Raw genomic sequence first — 26282 nt, forward strand, 5'->3', positions numbered from 1 at the left:
CCCTTGAGCAAAGCCCTTAACCCTCTCTGCTCCAGGGGTGCTGTATCCTGGCTGACCCTGTGATCTGACTGCAAGCTCTTAACATGCTGGGCTATGTGAAGAAAAAAAGAATTTCACTGTGCTGTAACGTATATGTGATTAATAAACACTCATCCTCATCATCATCATCATCACAATATGAAAGAAGAGCAGCTGTAGAACATCAAATAAAAAGCTGGGGTTTTTGTACCATCCTTGTACGGTGCACACTAACTTGGTGTAAGTATAATCAAGCAACATTAATAACATTAATAATGAATTAAATGCAATTTCCCATATGACTAAAAAATAAAACTAATATATTAGTTTTATTAGTAGTATTTAAGTATTATTTTACTTTACATTCCTTAGAGCTGTCCTCTTTCTTTCTTTGTTTCTTTTTTTTAAGGGGGTTGTGACTTCACCAGTGAAGCCTGACTTATGAGTCCCCTTCATTCCTCTGACCTTACATCAGGTTTTCCCGAAAACTAAGGGTCACTTGATTATTATAAATAGAGTCTTTTATTATAAAGAGAATCTCACAATCTCCTTTGTTTCATTCAACCATCCATGCATTTTCTTTGCCGCTTATCCTACACAGGGTCGTGGGGGAGCCTGGAGCCTATCCCAGGGGACTCGGGGCACAAGGTGGGAGACACCCTGAAATGTTACTAGGAGTTACATTCAGACAAGCCATGTTTAAATGAAACATGTACGTTCTATTTGAGTCTTTAAATGTTGGTTAAATAATCTTACAGAATCTTAGGGAAAAAATCAAAATGAGAGCTGTGTGGTTTGTTTTTTTACTTACTAAGACATTAGTTTTGCACTGCACCAATTTAGTAAAAGCGTATTAATTAAGGAAGGCGCATCAGGAGAATTAGTTCTCTTATCTAATACTGAGGTTTCTCATCTCCGAAACCACACGGATGCTTTTTCTACTCGTCTTCTGAAATTCCAGAAATAAAGCCGCCTCTCTGTCACTCATGCCATCCTCATCACGTCACACCCGTCTGTGGTGTCACTCATCAAACGCTGACTGCTAAATATACTCAGACATGTGGCTACTGGAAGGCAAGGTGAACTAGGTGTGTGTTAGATGGAGTAGTTTGAACTGCAGTTTGTGTAGTAGATGTTCATGATTACTGTCATTGCAATCGTTTATTTCTCCACAGCAGCATGTATAGCAGTCAAGCAGAATTATTCCTTCCCCTGGCATTATTGTTTTGATAATGAACTATAATTCCCAGCAGCAGATGGCGCAATTTCATCAAAATGAATCAAAAGTTTGTAAGAGAACTGATGTTGTTGATCTTCCTGCTTAAAAAAATACAGTTTTACACTTCTCAACAATTCAATTCTCCGTACAGTAAGCTTGTCACGTCAAACCCTAATATATATATATATATATATATATATATATATATATATATATATAAATTTTTAAATCAAGTGTTATATTAACTGCTTTTATTTTAACAACATCCCAGCATTTATTCCTTAAAAGAAGCAAACATACTTTTAATCATTTAAGAAAATGTCCATTCCCTTCATTTTACTTTCAATTCATATAAAATGTCTAGATTTGGATGGATTAACCTTACAGCAATTTATAATTTAGAAAAACAAATATTATAGTTATATATTTTTGTAATATTATTACATTACAAACAGTTAATTATTGTTAAAACTGTTGGAATAATATAAACTATCATTATAATTCAAATTATTATAATGTACATTGTCCAGAAAATATCATTGCTATATAACTTATTATAAATTAAAACTCTAAAAGGTCATTCGAAAACATTATTTTTTAAAAAGTAAATAAATACGTTTAGTATGTTTTTTAAGATATTTGCTGCGGTGCAAGTTTAAGACCTGTCGGGAAAAAAAGCATCACTGTTTAACTACCATTCTAATACCATTTTTGAGAACATTTATGCATTCAAAAGGCAAAAAAAAATCTACTCCTAGTCACTTCATGTAAGTCGTACAAAAATGTGTTTTCGTAATCTTTTTTTGGTCAAATGAGCCTTGTTGTTTGACGGCAGGTTTTGCACAGATTCCAGCTTGCGTAATAAATGCAAAGCTAAGTAAAATATTAGCAATGATCCAATGTAAATATTAAAACAAACCTAAAACATAAACATTCAAAATTATGCCCTAGGCTCCTCGAGATTTTCTGTGCTTAAAGTGCACCTATTATGTTTTTTCAAATATTACCTTTCATGTAGTGTGTTTATGTAGCTGTTTGTGAATGTAAAAAGTCTGCAAAGTTTCAATAATCAAAGCGCACGACAAACGGAGTTATAGACTCCCAAAAGAAGGAAGCGATTCTGAAAAGCTGAAACGAGTCGTTAGTGATTCCAGACTTACTTCCTGTACGAACCTACATAAGTTTGTAACAAAAAGCCCCGCTTCTGATCTTCATCGACTGCTCGACACACTCTGACAGCGGTAGACCAATCACAACAGACTGGGACATGTGACCAATCAGAGCAGAGTATGCTCCATGAAAGGAGGAGTTTAGACTGAATCCTTTAGAACGGATCATTGAACGAGTCGTTTGTGACACTGGTCGGGGAAAGGTAATGCTGCAGTTTAAATGATGAGCACGTTAAAGTGTTTTTGACCTCGGATGCATGTAAATCTATTGTAGGGGACCTTTAAAACAAAATTAGGCACGTTTCAAAACCATAATAGATGCGCTTTAAGAAAGTGACACTTGTGTGGTTTCTGAGATATAAATACACCGTGTGGTTGTAATAAATAGTGAATCTTCTAAATGATTCGATTTGAAAGCATTATTAAAAGAAGCCGGCAGCCCCCGTGTTATCCCCATCTCTAAATCTCTTGTGTGAGCAAAAGTGTGTGCGTGTGTGTCATTTTCTTAAATTGCACCGTTTCCCAACGCTCGTTCTCTAAAATGCAGATGAACGCAGAAAGCAGCAACACTGCAAACAAAAGAGATTATCATCACACAGCCAATACAGGTGTGCATCGACTCTATAACAAACGATCCAGCTGTGCTTATAACGTAAAACGCGGGACATGTTGCGGCTAACCCTCGTGTCCTACCTCGTCCAGCTCTGCAGCCAATCGCTCGTCTCCTTCCCCATCATGCCGTTGGCCAAAGCTCCATCCGTGTGTCCGGCAATCGAGTCCACTTGCTCCGTGGATGTATTCAGGAAGGAAGAGGTCACTTCCAGGGCTGCTTTCCCGCTCTTCCCGGTCACACTGACGCTCAGCACCTCTTCCTGCCTTCTACTCGCCTCCATAAACAGGCCGCTTTCTTTCAGCCGCTGCTGGATCATGGGCGTGAGGGGCATCTCTACGACCCGGTGTGCGTGCGCTGGCACAGCCTGTTCGTCCGTCTCGTCAGCCGAGGACGTGAGAGCGTCCAGTGAGTCCAGGCTGCTGTAGAGCGTAACACACAGGCGCTCCGACTCCAGGATGCTCTCGAACTGACTGCTGAATACATCTGTGGCCTCCTCACTCTCGCTGGCTCTTGCCTCTACACTCCTACAGAGAAGAACGCAGCATTAAATTCATTCCCTGTATTAGTGGCTTATATCCCGACACACTCGATGCTCAAATCTGATTGGTTAGAAAAGCGTTGATTAATTTTCCATAACGGAGTAGTTCCGGCTGCGAGGCGAATCCCAGGTCGGCATTAATGTGCTTGTTCTAACATGTTATGGCTTCTATAGAAACAACTAGTTCACAGAAACTTGTACAGCAGATATGCCACGTAATTCTAAAAGTCTTCTTAGCTAAAAAAAAAAAAAAAAAAAAAAAAAAAAACAGTTTTACCACCCTGGCGTGAAGTTTTATTTAACATAGAAAAATATCCAATCGTTTCTGCGGTTTAGCTTTCTGCGACAAGGCTTTTATTTAACATTTTTGGAAGGAGTCTCCGGTGTCAAATTTTCAGGACACAGGGATTTTCCACTATGCTGTTTCTCTCAGACATGACAAGCCCCATTTTGTCTTAAAAACTTCAATAGAGAGAAAAAAAAGTGAGGCTGGTGAGGGAGGTCTTTTGTTTGGCGGACGTTCCACATCATTAAACTAGAACTCGGCCGATTGATCCATCGAGAACAGATTGCTGGAACTATCGGTTATCGGCAAAAATCCACACCGATAGTTTTTCCCGGTCATGTCCGTTGCAGGAGCGGCTGAGAGAAGGGTCTGCTGTCGTTACCCAGTACGAGAGCAGCCTCTAGACAAATCTCCGTCGTGTTATTTGAAGGGATTTTTGATTCATTTTGGACGTCTCTGTTTTTATTTGTTATTTGGAGTGCTACTTTTTAGTTCAGTTTGGACGTATATCTTTTATTTGCTTTGATATTTATTAATAGTTCATATATATTAATATTTACATATTTATTTCATTTTTTTAAAAAGTACAGTACATTTTCATGGTACAGTCAGTACTGTTCATTTTTGGTAATAAAGTTCAGCAGTATTTTACATTGAGTGTTATATTTTCATTCAGTATCGATTTTTAAATTCTACCGCTTGATTAATCGGTTATCGGCAGGTACAGCCCTACTTTGTTATCGGTATCGGTAAAATCCACTATCGGGCGACCTCTACGTTAAACGTAACTATAAATGCATGGCATGGCTTTCATTAATAAATGAAACATTGTAGTCGTTACCAAACTGCCATGGTAAGAGGTGTAAGAGGTATAAAACACTTTGTGTGGGGTTACAGGAAAATAATCAACAGTAACTCAGGAGACACCACATGACCCCATCACTGATTCATTTCCTGTAACAGCACGGCCTGTCAGGTTTTATTCCATGTGCATCGATCTGTCTAGATCTGGAATGGCCAAATTATAGCTCACAGTAGTTTTCAACCTTCAAGGTCAAAAATTAGTTAGTCAAGGAGGTAAATTTCGCATTTACCACCTTCTATGGTACTATTCTGAATATATTAAAATGATTCCTACCACTAGATGGCGAACTAATGCAACAATAACAGCCAAGCGCAACGACTGGACTGTAAAGTTTATTTATTTATTTATTTATTTGTTGTTGTTTTCAGAGATTTAAAATAAATATTACATATATCTTTAAATGGTACGTAAAGTAATGTAGTGTTCGATCATGGCACTGTATTAGCTGTATTTTTTTCAACAAAATGACTATTGATATTTTGTTGCATAGCAACAGGCCACTTGTGTTGGAACTACTTTTGTGCCAAATGTTTTTTTGGGTTTTTTTTTTTTATGCCTGATATTAAACATAGATATTTGAATATTTGATTCATTCGTAAATGCTGGATAAAAGAACATGAGAAGGAGAAAAAACATCTCGTTGTCTGGAACCAAATGACCAAATGATCTGAGAACACACACCTTCTATTCACAATAAAAGTGAAGTTACTTGAAGCATCATGTCCTGGGGACAATCAAAGAGCATAGCAGTATTGGATCAGTATTTGGGCTTGTCCAATTACCTGTGCTCTGATATCGGGGTTGCACTGAAAAAATGATAATAATAATAATAAAAAGGAGCAGTGCATGCCAGCTGTGGTGCTCACTCATTTCTGAGTTGAAAGAAGAAGTGTAAATGAAAAGAACTACTGTAGGAGAACCAGCACTAGGCAACACATCTGTCAAAATATTTGGTGGATAAAAAGAAGAAGTGCTGCTGTCCATTAGCCAACAGCTTTCAGTCTATGTGGTCCATGAAAAGAAGCACAGTCAGATATTATTACTGCAATATCAGCAAGAAAATGTGAATGTGATCCTGCTAGCTAATGACTAATCCAGCATGTGTGTGTGTGTGTTACAGTTTAAATCTAATACCTGGCTGAGCTGTTTTCGGTCGCTTCAGAAACACACATCACTGGCACGGCAGCCTTGAGTGTGTTGTCCTGAGAAGGTTTCTCCATGTCCTGAGTCGTCTGTTCCTTCTCTTCAGCCTTTCCATTGAGAAAGACCTCTGCATCAGCCTGGTCCTCCACAAAGCGCAGCTTCTTCTGGGTTTTCTCTCGCGCTTTGCCCCCGTCAAGGAAGGCACTAAAGATGCCGGGGATCTCTGCCAGGATTTTGCTGGACTCGTCCAGAGAGGCATCCAGAAGCTTTGGTGACAAGTCTGCACTCTCGCCTCCCTCCTGCTTTTCCGTAACGGGCACCGGTGCAGGTTTATGTTGGCTTGCGGGTGCATTCCTGGTGTCTGGGTCGAGAGCGGGGCTCGCACACTGCAGCTCCTGCGCTGAGCTCGGGTCCTGTATCAGCGCCTCGCACCATGAGTCGAACGTCACGTCCTTCAGCTGTTCTGTCTGCCCGGAGTCTGAGGTGCCATTCTGTAGCTCTGAGGCGTGATCAGCTGTGCCCGGAGGAGAAGGGGGCGTCCCGTTGCAGGGAATCATGTCTGAAGTGGCGTCTCCTGATTGGCTGTGCTGTTCGGCCGCCGCAGCATCCCGGGCTCTGGCCGTGAGGCCACTCAGCAACTCGGCGAGCTCCCTGTCGATCTCCTGAAAGAGTGACGTCTCGTCGAGTTCATCCTCCTGGATGGAGGGGTCAGGGGTTGTGCTGATGTTGTCCTCCAGCAGAGGGTTCGAGTCACATGTAGAGGCTGAACAGCGAAAACAGAGCACATACAGACAGAGATTTCAGTCAAAGTGAACCATGACTTTTCCCATTACGAAACGTTCCTTCCGTCAAACGTACAAAAGTCACGTCACAATGTGTGCTATACATACAACCCCAGAGCTCTCATCCTATTGGTTCAAGGCTACTGGTTAGCTGCTTTTATTAGCCGTGTCCATGTTGTCCATCTGTGAATGCCTAAAACATGCATTATTTTTTTGTTTGTTTTTTTTCATAAACGTCCCTTAATTACTGCGTTTGTGCGCTGGATTTTTATTGGCCACTGACAGGATCGTTTCAAATTTGCATACATTAACCGAACTCTAGAATCAGGTCACAAAAATGCATTTACATACATTTTGAACAGGAGACGAGACGTACACGCTGCTTGATTTTCTGTACCAACCGTGCAGTCCCAAGTACCAGCTGCTTCAAAAATATACCGACTACAGCCAACCAGCACGAATTCAGCTCAATTGTGAACCGTGTGTAAAATCAGGAGTCATAACATGCACCTCCAGAGGTGTAAAACACTATATAAAAAAAACTATATTAATCTGGAGCTACATGATGCGAATCCTACTGATATTACTGTTGAATTCTCAAATCTGATTGGTCAAAAAGTTGATATTATTGCACGTGTTCTAATACATTTATCATTTTTATAGTAACAGCTTACACAGGGACTTGTATAGCAGATGCTCCACATAAATGCAGTTTGAAGTGCTTTGAGGTTAAATTTTCTGACATGGGAAAGTCTTTTATATATATATATATATATATATATATATATATATATATATATATATATATATATATATATTTGTCTCAATAAAGTCCCTTCAAGAGAGAGAAAAAAAAGGAGGCTGGTGAGGGAATGACACTTCATAGCTGATATAACGTACGTGATAGCAGGAGCTCACTTCTTTCGTGAATGTTCCACTACATTAAATGTAACAAATTGCCGTGATATAAGAGCAATTAAACGGTTTGGGATGTTATTGAAAAAATCAGTACCCATCATGTTATTATTCCCTATTCATAACAGGGTTCGTACAGATGCTTCAATCTATAATTTTTGTTTTGTTTTGAATTAACATACATGATGTCTTATTTAAATAATTCTAAGAGTGAACTTGAATATATTAAGATTAGAGATGCACCGATGTATCGGCTTATAATCGGTATCGGCCGATAGTTTGGAAACATCCGATGTCCGGGGCCGATCATATCCTGTCAATCAAAAGAAGGCGGGAAAACATATCGATTCCGTGCTGTGTGTAAAGATGATGTCTCTTGTGTGGAATGAAGACAAAACTGCAGTTTGTATGCTCTGTAAGCTCTGCACTGAATCTCTGCTCAATTTTACACCGGACGCTGCAGCAGTGAACGGTGTCGAGTCAGATTTTTTTTCCTCGTGCTGAATTAAAGGGCCAGTACACCGCTGAAAGAGTTAAATGAAGAGGAGTTGACAAAAAAGGTATATATATATTGCACAGAATAATATATTTGTAGAGTAGTATATTTCATATCCAGTTAAAGTTAATATGAGTTAATAAAATCAAAAAACGTTTATATTATACATTACCAGTTATATATTACCAGTTGTTCAACGTTACTATGAATTAATAAGTTAAGAAATCTTCAGAAATTAGTTAATGTTAATTAGAGTAATGTGTTTTCTGTTTATGAGACCAGTTACTGTGAAACGACGTGTTGAAATGGAGAGAATAAAGTTTTTATTTGCATTTCTTTCAGAATGTGGAATTAATTATTATTCATTTAAAAGAAGGCATAAAAGGCAGAACTACCGGTATCGGTTATCGGCCGATATCACTCTGAATAATCGCCCATCGTATCGGCTCAGAAATTTAGCATCGGTGCGTCTCTAATTAAGTGTAGATGGAAGAGGAAGAAAGCACTTCGGGACATGCTGTTATAGGAAAATAATCAACTTCAGGCTGGTAACTTCTTCAATCTGCCCTGTCGCCCCAAAGAGTTTTTATTTCTTACTTAAACGTTAGTATAAAACACAAGGGACATAAGAAGCAGACTTTCTGAACATTAAACTCCTTCATCCAGAAGAGGTGAAACTACAGAACTCAACTCAGACACATCACCACGTTCAATTTCACTCAGCTGTTGCTTTGGGTTTTGCTTCAGGTTTTGCTTCTCACCTGATGCACGTTGCGCTTTGAACAGCTGTTTTACCCTGTAACATTCAGATTTCATAAACATAATTCTGTTATCAGATCCTCCTCTTGCTGTCATGCCAGTAGGAGAGTGTATCAGAGTGTGCATTAGAGTGTACTGATTGAGCTTATCATGAATAACTCTAGTGTGGTTAGAGAACAGAGACAGACTGTGTACACGCTCTAAAAACACAGAGAGAGACAGAGAGAGACAGAGAGAGAGAGACAGACAGAGAGAGAGAGAGAGAGACAGAGAGAGAGAGAGAGAGAGAGAGACAGAGAGAGAGACAGAGAGAGAGAGAGAGAGAGGAAGGGATGGGAAAAGCGCCCAGTCTCAGCTACGGCCGTGGCTCATGCACATGTCTCTTTATCTCTTTCACAAAAAGAACAGCGGAAGCATTCAATAATGCTAAATCGCCGTGTGAATTAGTCACTTTTGATTATCCGGCCAAAAACAGAGCCGGTTTCTGAGGTGCAGAAGAAAAACATGTTCACCAGGAGGCAGCATCTGCCTGTCTTTACCTAACAGAAAACACAGGAGCAAGGTTGTAGATGCAAAATGTTCAAAGCATTAAGCACATCACATTTTTCCTCCAACGCCAAAAACGCACTAAAACACACCAAAACACTTTAGAAAGAAAGCAATATAATAAATTTAAAAAAAAAACTTTTGCCTTTAATGTGCACTGTATAGCTATTGAAGTGGAACACTTTTAAGTTGATTTAGTGTTTTATGTGAGGTTCCCCATTGGCGCAACATAAAACCTTTTGTCTCATCGTGAGTTCGATTCCCAATGATGTCACAGCCATCCAGAGAGAGAGAGAGAGAGAGAGAGAGAGAGAGAGAGAGAGAGAGAGAGAGTATGTGTGTGTTGGGGGTGGGGGTGGGGGGGGTTTAATAGCTTTATAAACCTACTATCTAATTATATTAGACCTAAATACAGCCTGTGTAATAGGAATGAAATTAATGTACAGTGCTGTAAAAAAGTATGTGCTGAAAAGGTATCCGATTCTTTCTGTTTTTGTGCAGATCTCATACATCAAATTGTTTCAGAAATGAAAACAAAATCTAAGATAAAACAAAGGCAACCTGATTATACACAAAATATAGTTTTTAAATGATAACATTATTCATTGAAGCAAAAAAGTTATCCAATACCAACTGGGCCTGTATGAAAATGCATTTCCCCCCGTAGTTATTAATCCCGTAAATCTATGAAACTGCATTCATAATGGGGTTCAGCTGGACTAGACTCAACCAGACCCGGTTACTTCAAACCCTGTTCAATCAAATCAACACTTAAATAGAACTTTTTCAACAGCATGAAGCTGGTTAAAAGGTCTTACCTAGTAACACACTATACCAACATTGAAAGCAATTCCAGAAATGATGAGGAAGAAAGTGATTGAAATGCATCAGTCTGGGAAGGGTCATAAAGCTATTTTAAAAGCTCTGGGACTCCAAAGAACCACAGTGAGAGCCATTATCTCCAAATGGAAAAACTCGGCAGAGTAATGAACCTTCCCAGAAGTGTCCAAACTTCCAAAATTCCTCCAAGTGCAAAACAACTACTCATCCAGGAAGTAAAAAAAGAGCCAAGGACAACATCAAAGGACCTACAGACCTCTCTTGCATCAGTAAAGGTCACTGTTCATGACTACGCTATCAGAAAGACACTGGGCAAAAATGGCATCCATGGAAGAGTGGTGAGGTGAAAACAACTTCTAACCCAGAAGAACATTAAGACTCGTCTGAATTTTGCTAAAACACACCTTGATGATCCTCAAACCTTTTGGAAGAATGTTCTGTGGATTGTTGAGTCAAAAGTGGAACTGTTTGGAAGACGGGTCCCGTTACATCTGGCGTAAACCGAACACAGAACTCCACAAAAAGAACATCATACCTACAGTCAAGCATGGTGGTGGAAGTGTGATGGTGTGGGGATGCTTTGCTGCTTCAGGGTCTGGGCAACTCACAATAATTGAGGGAAACATGATTTCTGCTCTCTACCAGAAAATCCTAAAGGAGAATATCCGGTTTGCAGTCCGTAAGTTGAAATCCAGGCGCAACTGGATTGTGCAGCAAGACGATGATCCAAAGTCCACCTCTGAATGGCTCGAAAAAAGCGAAATTAAAGTTTTGACGTGGCCTAGTCAAAGTCCTGAGTTGAACCCAATTGAGATGCTGTGGCAGGACCTTAAACAGGCAGTTCATGCTCAAAAACCCTCCAGTGTGGCTGAATTAAAGCAGTTCTGTTAAGAAGAGTGGGCCAAAATTCCACCACAACGCTGTGAAAGAATGACCTTCAGTTATCAGAAACGTTTGGTTACAGTTATTGCTGTTAAAGGTGGCACAACCAGATTTTGAGTTTGAGGGGGCAATTAGTTTGTCACATGGGTGATAGGTGTTGGATAAATTTTTTTTTGCTCTATTAAAAAAAAAAAATGTATTGTACTTTGTTTGAAGATCTAAAACTATTTAGAATGAGATACACACAAAAACAGAACTTGCTCACAGCACTGTATCTAACTGATTTAGAAATGTTATATTGGGGTTGGGGCAAAGTGACTTAGTGGTTAGATTGCCTCACACCTCCAGGGTTGGGGGATGAAATCCCACCACTTCCCTGTTCCCTGTGCTTCAGGAGTTTCCTTGAGGTACTCTTTTTTCCTCCCCCATTTCATGCATTGTAGGCTGACAGGCATTCTCAAATTGTCTGTCGTGTGTGAATGTGTGTGCGACTGTGCCCTGCGATCCAGGGTGTCCCCCAACTGTGCCCGAGCTCCCTGGGATAGGCTCCAGGCTCCCTCACGACCCTGTGTAGGATAAGAGGTATGGATGGATGGATGGATGGATGTAGGAGACGGAAGACATCAACAGAACTTTTCAAATATTAGTTCTGCTCGGAGAGTTTTTTTTAATTCCATTTCTGAGCCCTGGTTACAACATAAAAAGCTTGGTGTGCTACATACCACGCTATCAGTAAGTCCGTTTAAAAAAAAAACAAAACACTAATGACGTTCTGATCTGATATGTACTATGTAACAAACTCTGCCTTTTAAGGGAATGTGGGCCTTTGACTCCATCCTACAGTTCCAGAAATGGCATGTATGTAGGTCAGCAGAGTCACAGAGAAGCTCTGAAGCATGGCATTCTTGCACGCACGTCTTAAAGAGAGCCTGAACTGTCAGTCAGGAAAATTCAACTAGCATGACTAAGAGCGGAAAACACAGAATCAGTCATGCAGCAGGAGAAAGGGAGCTTTACCTGTCCTTTTTCATCTCCAACATGTTGTAAAATATGAATGAGGTCAGTATATGGAGCAAAGTACTGACACCGGAGATCTGCTCTTCGACTGTTGTGAGTCAGTGTGGGAAGGATGCGGCATGTGTTCTTGCTAAAGAAGAAACTGAGAGCAGCTTATTCAGACTCTCTTCAAAAAAAAAAAGAGAGGTTGGTAGTGAACATCTATTTATAGTGGCTATAGCATAAGTGAGAATTAACTCATGCTTCCGATACATCTCGAGAACATACATGTAAAAATAAACGGATGAATACTCAGATGTGTTGTTCTTTAGCGAATAATAAAAAAAAAAGGTTAACATTGGTAAGTTGCTGTCATATAAGACGAATAAAACACTTCCAGAACACACTGTTATCGGAAAATAAACAACATCACGGTGTTAACAGCTTCAGTAACTTTGTTTATTATTTCCTCGCAACAGAACGCCACTGAGTGTTTTGTACCTTACGTAGTGAAGAGAAAGGAAATGAGATCATTGGGGGGTTTTTTGCATGCAGGACACATGTTCCACTTCCAACTAACAACCTGAAACTTTGTCCACATGACCTTCTCGTGATGATTAGTCTAATATATTATATATAATATAATATATACGGCCGTGATGAAACTTCATACCAAATCGGCAGTGTGGGGAAATTCTGCATGTACGAGAGCTAAAACTGAAATTGACGGTCATATTTTTCCATCAGTCTAAATATATGTGGCTGATTTAGCACAGATGATGTGGGGTGGATGTGACTCAAGTAGTCGAGTGGGTTGTCCCCTAATCGCAGGGTTAGCGGTTCGATCCCCAGCCCACATGCCTCCACATGCTGAAGTGTCCTTAGGCAAGACACTGAACCCCACGTTGCTGGCAACTTTTGATGCAATTTTGATCTCAACATCTCAAAAAAGTCAGGACGGGCTACTATGTAGCTACTATGTAGCACCCCCTCTTCTTTTAACAACAGTCCATATACATCTGGGAACTGAGGAGACCGGCTGCTGGAGTTTTGGGAGAGGAATGTTGTGTCTGATTCGTGTCTGATACAGGATTCTAGTTGCTCAACAGTCCTGGGTCTTCTTTGTCGTATTTTTCGTTTCATGATGCGCCAAATGTTTTCAATTAGTGAAAGATCTGGACTGCAGGCAAGCCAGTTCAGCACCCGGACTCTTCTACTACGAAGCCGTGCTGTTGTAATAGATGCAGTATGTGGTTTAACATTGTCTTGCTGAAATATGCAAGGCCTTCACTGAAAAAGACATCATCTGGATGGAAGCATATGCTGCTCTAAACCTGTGTATACTTATCAGCATTGATGGTGCCTTTCCAGATGTTCAAGCTGCCCATTCCATAGGCACTAATGCACCCCCATACCATCAGAGACACAGGCTTTTGAACTGAGCGCTGATAAAAAGCCCGATGGTCCCTCTCCTCTTTAGTCCTCTTTAGTTTAGATTACGCAGCGTCCATGTTTCTAAAAAGAATTTCGAATTTCGATTCGTCTGACCACAGAACAGTTTTCCAAATTGTCTCAGTCCATTTTAAATGAGCTTTGGCCCAGAGAAGACGGCGGGGTTTCTGGATCATGTTCACATATGGCTTCTTCTTTTCAAGGTAGAGCTTTAACCAGCATTTGTGAATGGTACAACGAACTGTGTTCACAGACAATGAGTTCTGGAGGTGTTTCTGAGCCCTTGCAGTGATTTCCATTACAGAATCATTACTGTTTTTAATGCAGTGCTGCCTGAGGGCCCGAAGATCACGGGCATGCAGTATCGATTTTTGCCCTTGTCCCTTGCGCACAGAGGTTTCTCCAGATTCTCGTAATCTTTTGATGAAATTATGTACTGTAGATGATGAGATATTTAGTTTTACATTGACGAACACTATTCTGAAATTGTTCTACAAATTGTAAACGCAGTTTTTCACAGATTGGTGAACCTCTGCCCATCTTTACTTCTGAAAGTCTCTGCCTCTCTAAGATACTCATTTTATACCAATCATGTTACTGACCTGTTGCTGTTAACCTCCAGCTGTTTCTTTTTAGTACCACTTACTTTTTATGCATCCCAACATTTTTGGAATTGGGATTGTAGAATTCTGCACCCAAAAACCGTAAAAACGACATGTTCACATGATAAACAATGTTTCCGACGCTATTGTTCATGGATAATCCCGGTGTATGAGTTATATGCAGTTCTTTTCCTTGCATGTCCAATTAAATATAAGTTTGAGTTCACCTTTAATTCACCCACCTTTTAGTCACTAATATGTACCAACTAATTACTAATTAATTAGAGCTTCAGAGTTTTAGCAATAATCAAAATAGCTACGAAACCTCACAGACGCCCATGGTTGGTTAGTGATGCTGTGATTGACAGGGCAGAGAGAGTAATGTCGTCCCTTCCACCCAGACAGCGCGGCTGATTCTGCTCTCTTGGATTCGCGGCCACGGATTGCTGTGGCATCGTTGAGACTTGAGAAAAGGTGAACGTGCAATTTTAGTTTAAAATGCTGTATGTTCAGTCAGTCCCTGTGTGAAGTTGCGTTAAGAACAACCCTATTAACTTGTTCAAAGCTTTCACGTGAAAAGTAATAGCAAACTTGATACTGAAAACCTGCAGACAAACAAACAACATGATGATGGGGTTAGATTGCATTCAATTCCATAGGAATAAGTGATGAACACTAATCGCACCCCCATCCATAACCTTTGTAGCATTACATTTATGGCATTCGGCAGACGCCCTTATCCAGAGCGACTTATTTATCCCATTTATACAACTGAGCAATTGAGGGTTTAGGGCCTTGCTCAAGGGCCCAACAGTGGTAGCTTGGCAGTGCTGGGGTTTGACCTCCTGACCTTCTGATCAGTAACCCAGCGACGTTAACCACTGCGCCACCACTGCCACTGGCATTTAATAATGACCTTCAAAATGAATCACATGAACAGCTATGAATTAAAAGAAGTAACACCATACTGGAAAGAATGAAAAATGTATAGATATCCTACCAGTGCCTGGCGAACTTGCGTCGTGCGTCTTTCCGAAAAGAAACTCGTACTTGGCCTTGGCGACGCTCTGAGCGTGCGAGGAGGAGCCGTTGACCCAAACAAATGCTTCGGCCTGGAGAAAGAGATCACTGTTTAACATGCATGACACTATCACTGAACTCTTTCACTATGAGAACACAAATTAGCGTCATTCTGCATACGGTGTTTGTGAAGAGACCTTTATAACAAATTAACAGATGTAATCAATTAGCTGACAGTTCACGTAAATATTAAGTGCTTCTTAATATGAACCGACCTTCACTTCAGAGCCTCATGTGATCATTTCAAGTGAAATGTAATGCTCTGTTCTTCTTTAAACTTACATTGTGACAGACAGCTGGAGCTTCCTTTGAGAAAGCCAATGTAAATTTCAGGCTACAAGCCGTGCTTGGCGTTCCCACAGCAGTGAAAGGTTAAAGTGCGGACAGGAGGGAGAGCAGTTGCTATGGCTTCCTCTGGATGCATCAGGAACGCAGGCTTTTACTCCCAGCACCGTGCTCTTACACTCAGCCCATACACTTGTGTTTTAATCTAGGGCTTTTGTTGGTGCCGTGTAATTGACTCAGCGCTGCACACACAATCGGTTATTGCTGAAGCCAGAAATATCTAAAGAGAGTGCCTTATGTCAAACACTTCTCGCTTTAGCTATAAGGCATTTGACATCACAGCTGCAGCCATTAAGGACTCAAAGTTGCATCCTTGCAGTAAAATTATTACTTTATTTTAGACCACAGCACTGTTGAATTCTCAAATCTGATTGGTCAGAAGCTGGGTATTTTTCTGACAGTAATGCCAGCTGTAATTCAAATCACAAGTTTACGGTCCACTCCGTATTAGAGTATTAGAACAGCAAGGCCATATCTATCGTTTTCGCTATACACTGAAGACATCTGGGTTTGAGATCAAACAGTGGAAATGAGGTGACAGATCAGAATTTCAACTTTCAGTTCCTCATATTTACCTCGAGATGTGTTAAACAAATTAGTACATGACATTTTAGTACATGACCCACCCATTTTTTCACGTGGTCAAAAATATCGGAGCATGTGACATGTGAAGACTGTATTTGCTGTTAAAAAAGGATAAACCGACAGGAAGATCAGAGAGCTGTCTGTGGGAGAAAAACACGCCACTTTGAAGCTGGGAAAAGAGGGGGGGGGGGGATGTGAACATGTCCTGAACCACTGATGAACCACTGGTGTAATAACAACGAGACATGGAACAAGTCGGCCAATGAAAACAACAGCAGTTGATGGCAGAAACAATGTGAGAGCTGTGAAGAAAAAAAAACAAAAACAACAGTCAGTGACATCACCAACAACCTACACAAGGCAGGGGTGAAGGTATCACAATCCACCGTTTGAAGAAGACTTCCAGAGCAGAAATATAGAGGCCATACAACAAGATGCAAACCACTCATCAGCAGTAAGAATCAGAAAGCCAGACTGGAATTCGCAGAGAAATACAGAGATGAGCCACAAAAGTTCTGAAACCAAGATTAACCTCTACCAAAGTGATGGAAAGGTCAAAGTTTGGAGAAAGAAAGAATCTGCTCTTGATCCAAAACATAGAAGCTGATCAGTCAAGCATGGTGGAGGTGGTGTCATGGCTTGGGCTTGCATGGCTGCTTCTAGAACAGGCTCTCTAATCGTTACTGGTGATGTAACTCATGATGGGAGCAGCAGAATGAACTCAGAAGTCCACAGAAACATCCTGTCTGCCAATTTACAGAGAAATGCATCCAATCTAATTAGGAGGAACTTCATCATGCAGCAAGACAACGCCCCAGAACACACTGCCAGCTCAACAAAGGACTTTCTTCAGGGGGAAAAAGTGGAAGTTCAGTCATCAGACCCTAACCCAGTTGAGCAGCATTTCACCTACTGAAGAGGAGACTGAAGGGAGAACCAAAAAAATAAACAGTTTGGTGATGTCAGAAACTCAGTTCAAGCCACCCAACCACACCGTTGATTATTTTCCCATAACAGCATGGCCCTTCATGCTTTACTCTTTACTAATTATGTTAGTAAAAAAGAATCATCTGAAGGTAGTTTTCTTGTCCTTTTATTCCCAAAAGTAATTCACGACAGTACGTTTCTCAGGCCGTAAATGCTTTCTTTGTAAATCTGTACTTTCATTTTACTGCATGTAGGAAGGAAGCAGCTTCAGGATCATTGTTAAAGTTACTTTGCGAGTGAGTCTTTATGAGTTTTTCACGGTAACAGACCTCAGGGAGTGTAAAGTCCTTTCAGAGCTGTAGACCTTGCCCGTTTATCAGATAGTGTGCCGTTAAAACAGGCCCAAAGTCCAATAAACTGTCTGTCAGAGCCACCGCTGATCTACACAACCTATAGATCAGTCTTAATTCGGGTGAATTAATGACGTCATTAACCAGGCTAAGACCACAGCTTAGGCACACAGCAATGAGGTAATCACGGCTCCTTGTCTGGTTCCATGTCTAACATACGAGGTGGATTAGGAAAGCACCAATAATCCCACATGTTAATTATGTGCAAAAACGCTAGCGCTTTTAGTTGCTCAAACCAAATGAAGCACGTGAGATTAAGCAAGACTTAAGTGAAACTCTTTTTCCTGAAGTATTTGTACATGTTCATGCTGGTGAGATGCAAAACAAAGATATGATACGTGTTCAAAAAGTAATTACTGTCATACTGATGGAACTGGTGAGAACTTAAAAGATCAGGCAACTTCTCCTACCCTACAGGATTTTTTATTTTTTTTTAAAGCAGTTATTGTATATATGAACTAATTTATAATGTTTAAGCTTATTAATAAACATTCAGGACCCATCAGCAGGTCAAGAAATCTTTATCCACTCTCAGAACTACTATGGATGTGTATGGGTAATTGTCACGTAATCCATGTAATGAAGGTTAGGACAGATGCAAGTGCAGATAAGAGTTTATTTAAAGAGAGACGGGCAGACAAATCCAAAACAGGAGACAATAGCGAGGTCAAGAAACAGGCAATGGGTCAGGCGATTGACAAACAGGCATAAACTGGGCAAGGTTAGAATCAAGAACGAGAAACAAGCTCAAAGAACATGAAACTAAACGAGGAACAGGGTACAAACGTTTGGTCCGGTGATAACACTCAATACTACGCGAAGTGCAAAGAGACACGAGGGGTTTAAATGACAAGCGTAATCAGGGGTGAAGCACAAGACAGCTGAAAACAATGATTCACACTTATGGGAAACAACCAATGACAATACAGGGGCGGAGACAGGACATAAACCATAACAAAAGCATGTGTCCAAAGTAAACAAAGCGTGCGTTTGCTAAGAGCTCGCGCAACGAGCTCGTGCTCCGGGTTTCCGAGCACGCTGCGATACTGCAGCGCTAGTACAATGGGAAATCGTGACAGTAATCAGAAATTCGAATGAGACTGGGTGCCAGTAGAAATCACTGTTCAGGTACTCATCATGGTACGTAGGTACTCTACTCTGATGAAGTAATGTGCGTCACGCATACTGTTCCTAGCGTACGCGGAAAACGCTGTGAAGTATACTTTGGGCTCTAGTCCTAAAAATGACTGCTGTTTAGTAGATCGCTTTAATCATATTTTCGCATCCGTGTCTCCCATACAACTCCCATGATCCTCAGCTCACGACCTCATTACATGACCTCCAGTCAAACTCCTCGCTATCCCCACTAATGACACCAGTTTGCATACACACACACACACCTCCCTGGAAATAAGCCAGACTCTTCACTCTCCACTGTTATCTGCCTGGTTTGAATACTCTGCTTCCTGTTTGCTGATTTAGATTTGTCTAGTTTATGGCAAATCGACCTGACCATTTGTCTTCCTGCCTAGCCATCTGGTATGTCTGCATCGGTTTTAATTAAACCAAAAAAGCTTCATGACACATATGAGGCTGCCAAGAAGCACAGTATGTCCACCCTAAGTTGAACAGGAAACGAACGATATTAACGTCTGCTTAAATGATTACTCACGTCTGTTCTTCTGCCGAAAGCAAGTCATAAACCTTTCGTGGGTGCAAATCGGGATTGATAAACACGCTTTGTGTGTGTGTGTGTGTAATGCATCGCAAATTTTGAGCATGACTGAGCATGCACTCATGACTCACTCGCACCATTCATACATTCCATGCGGTACATAATATTAAATGTTTTGTTTAAAACAATTTTGTTCCTTCTCAGTAGAAGTGGGCGTTTGAGTGAATTTTAAAATTCCCTCACAGCTTTCAGACGTTGTTTCTCCTTCCGTAGACTCAGGTGTTCATTGGCCCCAGTGAATAATCAGGAATAACGGCTTTCGGTTTGATGTAATGGCGTGCGCCAAGTGCAAACGCTGCAGGATTGACGTTCTTCTCCCATCGGTTTTCCTTGGGGAATAAATCGAGATCGCGTTTGCGCCCTAACTTTTCTAGGTCGAGCCAAAAGCATTCCTGACAAGAAGCCGCTAAAAGTAACGACACTCTCACGCATCCTGCGTTAATCGTATAATCGCGTACACACGATGACTTTTTTCCACAAATCCATGCTTAATATTCAGCTCATCACACACAAATAATTCATTACTGCACTGAAACTAATAGGAAATCTAGGTACTCATGGAATCCCAACTTTAGAAAAGTTAAGGTTGTATTTATTCTAATATTCTCTCTAATACGTGCACATCGCATCCTCAAGTGTGCACACTGTGTTTTTTTCTGTGAGGAGCAAAAGCAAACTATTGGACACAGGAATGCTGACAGTCCTGACTTTCTTGCATAATATGTACCTCAGAGCTGACATGCTTGTAAACCTGAAGAAAAAAAATAATAAATGAAAGCATTCCTGTCGTGCTGCGATACCTTCCCGCTCGTAAGACGGTGTACACGGCAACTATACAGAGCTTTTCCGAACACTGTCATTTGAAGCCATTTCCACCTGGTCCTTTTCATGTCTCCGGGATCGAAATTGTACCTGATTACAGGTTAACGTCATCGTTTGCGCTTGTATTCAAACGCGTCTCCGTTTAGCCGGATCCGTTTGCTGTATCGCGTGTAATATGCAAATCGGCTCGTTCAAACGTGGCTTTGTTTCTCTAAGTAGTCTGCTGTTTATTCTGGACGTTAGTGATTAGTTTCTTGTGAACACCGACTGTGCTGTCTTGTGTGATTGTGCACTTTGCTGCAATGCATTTCGAAATGACTTTTGTTTCTTTTTTATTAAACGTGCTTTGAAGAGAAGGACGTATTTACACGTGTTTGTACCACTGCGCTGTTCAATTCTCAAATCTGATTGGTCAGAAGACAATCAGTATGTTTACACGGACAACACTCAGTGCGTTTACATGGACAACAATAATCCACTCTTAACCCGATTAAGATCATACTCTGATTAAGAAACTACCATGTAAACAACAGTTTACTCACCTTAATCTAATTAAGGTCATACTCGAAGTAAGCAATAATCGAATTAAGACCGGTGGAGTACATAATACATTATGGACGTGTATTACAGACATGTAAACACCTTAATCACATTATGAACGTCGTGTGAGAGTTTTCACCGCATTTTACAACAGGACACGATCACACACGACAGTTTTACGGCGAACAAGAGCGCTCGGCTGCACCCCAAACTTGCCTACTATAGGCCTGTAGTGGGGAAAAATACATGTATCTCGGCTACTATGTAGACGGTAAGTCGGTTTGAGACGCAGCCCACGGCTTCAAGCAGTCGTCTATTAGCACGTATAGCATGACAAATAATTAACTGCACTTAAAGCGTTCGTAAAAAAATTTAATAAAAACACCCAAAAGTGTATACGGTACCATAACGAAGACCAACTGTATGTTGATACGTGAAATTCTGGAGGGACGTCGGACGGCGTGGCGCGGTGACGTAATGACGCGGGCTGTTAATCTAATTATGTTCTAAAACATGTAAAACGGGAACATGACAGGAGTATTCCAAAAGCGACTCATGTAAACACCTTAATCACATTATTACCTTACTCAGATTAAGGTCAATAATTAGATTACTGCTGTCCATGTAAACGCAGTCAGTGACTATGTTTACATGCACATCAAATTCTTTTGAAGGTGTATATTCGGGTTGCAGCCATATTCCGAATACGATGTTTATATGTGTACAGGTGTCAGAATATTCCTGTATACATGGTTGTTGTAAGTATGCCGATCTACACGTGCGCGTTTCCTTTCCCGCCTATATTTCCCGGGAGATTCAAGATGCTGCCGTTGCTACCCACAATTCCTTGCGGACTGCGCATGCGCTTATATCATCTTTCGGCTGATTTTCTGAATAAGGTGTTTACACGCAACAAACAATTTTAATCTGAATCGGCCAATCGGATTGTGCCGTTTACATGACTCAGCACTGATTAGAATATTGCCAAATTCCGATTAATATCACGAAATTGATGCGCATGTAAACGTCCTCACTGATTAATCTACTATAAGCGCAGCTCTGTCAATATTTCTGACTGTTATTTAAACAATAGGTTTATACTTATGCGCTCATTATATGATCACATAATATCTTACTCTTTCTATAGTAACAACTTATACAGGACGTCTACTGTAGATAGTGATATGGAGAAGCCTGCTATGAGACATTTATTTAACGTTACGAAAAGGAGTTTCCAGTGTCAGCAACGTTTTGAGTAAACACAGAGGACTTTACGCTTTCTCTGTCACATGATGAGCTGTGTTGTGTTGTTTTGTGTTGTTTTAGTTTGCCTCGATACTTCTGAGACAAATTTACCCCTCTTACCCCTTAGTTCTCACAGTATTATGTCCCACAACCGTATATTCCCCATAGAAACAGCACGCCAACCCTGAGTTCCCGGGCCAAAATTGGCCCCAAAATCAACATTTTAATTTGAACATTTTTAGGCCTCGAAACAACTTATAACAATGTATTTGTGTTACGGAACGAGGCTGGAGGCGGATGCAGGTGCAGGTCACAGTCTTTATTACTTAAACCAGAAACAAATAAACAGGTAAACAAACACAGGGAGCGCGGTCTCTACTGACTATACTCTCTGGTCCCCTAGCTACGACCGCTAGCATGCTACACCTTAGCACATACCGGTATACTCCCTTCACTTGACGAACTAACCAACTTTAATACTGCGCGACGTGCGCAGTCACACGGGGGGTTTAACTAACAAACCTAATTAACTCAAAACATGGGCACCTGTGGCAAATCAGAGACATGCTCAAACTTAACTCAGTGTCCAAGCGGGAAGTGAACGAAAACAAGAGTCACGTGACCAGTCAGCGGCCGTACCGCAGTGCCCTCTGCTGGCCGTGGCGTAACAATTTGTGTAATATTACTGTGAAAATGAAGCAGTTCAGTGTTTTTACTAAACTTAGAGCACAATTCTTAACTAGAGACATTACGGAAAATGCTCGCTAAAATCCTTCTACTCATTTAGAAGTACCATACGAGCATCAGCGTGGTCAATGCCTTTGAATAAATGCATTTTAGCGCCAAAAGTCAACTTTCTGGTGATAATCAGACCAGCAGGTACTGTTTTCACGAATGCACCGAAATCGGTCGCATTCCCGACAACGAGAAACAGTTTTTGATTCCTTGTGGGGGTTGTTCTTCTTTTCAACGGAAGGATTTGTCACGATCAGTTTCGCTTTCGACATCGCCTGAACTTTCACTGCTGTCACTATCTAGAATCCTCGCTCTCGCCTGTGTAACTGTGTATGTTTTCTTTTTTTTCACTGTTTTAGATGTACCTGTGTTCACTGTAGGTGTAACTTTAGCTGGAACACGATTAGCTTTTCGCTTTGGCATTTTTAGTTCACTTCTACTATTACACCATAAGTTTATCAACATCAATCACCCTTGGATCATCTTCATCGTAATGACGGGGTAATGACGTAATCATGTCGTGACGTCATGACGTCATTAACGTAAGTAATAAGTAAGGAATCATAGCAGAGTAATGCCGGTATACCAGCCTTACGGGGATAATGTTTACACTGTAAAGCTGCTATATTGGCCTTACGGGTATTTGGCATAGACGACCAAGCCGGTATATCGTCCTTACGGGAATAGGTCAAAGACGGGCAAGCCGGTTTTTCAGCCTTACGGGGTTAGAGGGTTAAATCCATATATTAACTTCAAGAGACAGAAAAGGCGAGGCTGGCAAGGGAATGACTGCTTACAGCTGCTATAATGTAAGTGATAACGTAAGAACTAACTTCTCGCAAGCGTTCCTCAACTTTCAAAGGACAAAGTGTTCATTAATAAATTACAAATAGCAATCATTTGTGTTTTTTTTTTTATTTCTTACATAACATAGGTAAAATAATACATTTATTCCATAAATAATCCTGATACCTCAGGTGACCAGGTTTAAATAGGGTGAAAGTGCACGTTCAACAACTGCTTTGTTCAGACACGCTGCTCAAATCCTATTTTTTGGCGTATACATTTCCCCCTATTTTCTTCCCACTTACTTTCCTGCCAATTTCCCACTCACCAGCCGGCTTTCCCTTATCATATGACATCTACCAACCGGGGAGGGTGAAGGCTGACATGTGACCAGACATGTGAAACCAATCAACTGCATATTTTTCAACTGCTACTCATACAGTGTCACAGTGCAGCGTAACACACTTGAAGGAAAGCACTATCCGACTTCTTCTACATACATGAAACACATCCACGACTGACTAAACACTACGTACAGGATTTCTCAAAGGATTTTTTTCCATTGTTGCGGCCATAAATGCTTGATTTCGCTGCGGCTTTTTGAAAAATTTGCGATGCTACTTGCGGAGTCTTTCACAGTGATGTTTTTGGGTAAACGAGACCTTTTAGCTGTACTCATGTTCCACGCGCATGATTGAATGCGCGTTGTGATGCTATCACATGGTGCGTCTTGGCCCAAATATGCGGAAAATCTGGGGGAGATTTGGAAATTTGCAAGCTCCTCCGAAAATTCAAGGTTCATACACATCGTTACCAATAAATTTCCTGGACTTTTGAGGCAAATTTTCATGACCATACATTTCCTGAAATGTCCATGTAAAATCTCCATGTCAAAATTTACCACAGCATATCTTAATTCAAATTAAACCAAAATACAGTGCTGTGAAAAAGTATTTGCTTTTGATTTCTTCTGTTTTTTTGTGTATCTCATTCTAAATAGATTTAGATCTTCAAATAAAATACAACATAAAACTAAGGCTAAGTTCGGACTACACGACTGTCAACGGCGGCAGCTGGCTGCGCTGTTCACACTGCACGACTTGCTCTCTTGTAATCGGGAACAATTAAAGATTTTTCATTTATTACTGCCCTTCAGACGCTAAATAAGATAGTTACATGTTTCCCAGAAGACAAAATACTAACAATTTACACCGATCATCCAATTCAAAAGTTTACACCCCCTGGCTCTTACTGTATCGTGTTGTCTTCTTGAGCATCAGTGAACGTTTGCACATTCTGTAATAGTCGTGTACGAGTCCCTCGGTTGTCCTCAGTGTGAAAAGACGGATCTCAACATCATATAGACGCTGTTGGAAAGGACTCAAATATGCAGAAAATGCTGGAAAAGCAGAGAATGTGCAGGACCTGGAGGATTTTTCTGAAGAACACTGGGCAGTTTATCTGCTCAGGACAAACAAGGGACTCATGAAGAACTATCACAAAACAAACACAGTCGTGGATCATCCAGGTAACGACACACAGTGTTAAGAATCAAGGGGATGTAAACTTTTGAACAGGGTAATTTTTTATAAATTCAGCTATTGTCTCGTCTTGTGGACTATAGGTAAATATCAGTTATGTGAAATAGTTTATTCAGGACAGTAACTAAATAAAACAACATGGGATTTTTATGATCCTCTTATTTTGTCAACAGTATTAAGCAGTATTTAGCAGATTCTGCAAGGGGTATACAAAATCTTGGGCACAACTGTGTGTCTTCTTTGTGATAATATTTTTACCGTGACAGTTTTTGATTTTACCGGACATTTTGAATTTTGAATATTGCTGTTCATTTCTGCGATCGCAAAATCATGAAATCCTAGAGGCTCTGGAATAATGTCACTTTGATTGACAGGGGAGGGACAATACGCCAAACCTCGAGGACACGGTGAACTCACGATCTCTCGATGATCCGAGAGCTTTTCTGTTGCACCACTCAGGAGTCGGCACATACAATTTGAGCGTGTTTTCTACAGTCAAAACTGTGAAAGAGCACCTCTGAAATCTGAAAGAAATGTCAAATAGATCAAAATCAGACCTTCGCTGCCCTGCATGAGCCTGCAACACGTGACCAAAATCCAAACACACTAATTGGAATTGATGCGAATGCTGAAATATCCAAGTTGGGAAATCAATCGGATTTCTTCCTGTGTCTGAACACCAGATTTTTCCTGTATCTATGAAGGATAGTGAGTGACACAGTTCAAAGTGTGCCTCACACTCCTTCCTCAAGGTAACTCCACCCACAGATTACCAAGCAATGTTCAACTTTGCCATCTTCGCCAAGCAGCTGCATAATCGCACACGGTGATCAGGAAATAGCCGATGAAATGTATTTAGGCAGGAAAACACCTACAAAATTCAACAACTGTAGTGGACCTAGCATATCTAGTTGCTAGCATAAAAGACTGCTCTGCACAGGCCAGGTCTCAGTGTGCTCGTTAGCAGCTCAAAGTCTTTGAAATGTGTCTGAGTTGAAAGAATGAGCTGAACATGGGCCAGTACTATAAACTTGTAAAAAAAAAAAAAAAAACAGACCTGTTGGCAATCAATAGATCTTTTTATAGTGTCAGCCTACCATGCATGTCTTTGGACTGTGGGAGGAAACTGGAGCACCTGGAGGAAACCCCCGCAGCACGGGGAGAACATGCAAATTCCACACACACAGGGCAGTGGCGGGAATCGAACCCCCGACCCTGGAGGTGCGAGGCGAACGTGCTAACCACTAAATCACCGTGCGCCCAAAATGAAAGGCATGTCACTCTTCGAACTACATGCTAATTAGTACTCATTATTTAGCACTCACTGCGTGTTAAAATGAATACCTGCGTAACAACCCGGGACTCTATGTGGTTTATAAAGTTTAAGATCTTATCCACAGATGCGTGTAG

At 40.8% G+C, this 26282-nt stretch overlaps 1 protein-coding gene across 5 annotated transcripts in view; it reads right to left on the reverse strand.

Moving 5' to 3' along the window:
- psd3l (pleckstrin and Sec7 domain containing 3, like) overlaps window positions 1-26282 on the reverse strand; it is a 156761-nt gene that overhangs the window by 112224 nt on the left and 18255 nt on the right. For 4 of the 5 annotated variants that reach the window (XM_017489113.3, XM_017489112.3, XM_053686961.1 and 1 more), the window contains 3 exons: window positions 15122-15233; window positions 5843-6614; window positions 3100-3543 (listed from right to left, as the gene is read on the reverse strand). In XM_017489113.3, the coding sequence (XP_017344602.1) occupies window positions 3100-3543; window positions 5843-6614; window positions 15122-15233 (1328 nt within the window). Of the gene's footprint in view, window positions 1-3099; window positions 3544-5842; window positions 6615-15121; window positions 15234-26282 lie in introns of those variants that run through there. The other variant, XM_053686963.1, reaches the window with a different exon arrangement.

Source organism: Ictalurus punctatus, chromosome 16, assembly GCF_001660625.3.
Source record: "Ictalurus punctatus breed USDA103 chromosome 16, Coco_2.0, whole genome shotgun sequence".
Classification (NCBI taxonomy): domain Eukaryota; kingdom Metazoa; phylum Chordata; class Actinopteri; order Siluriformes; family Ictaluridae; genus Ictalurus; species Ictalurus punctatus.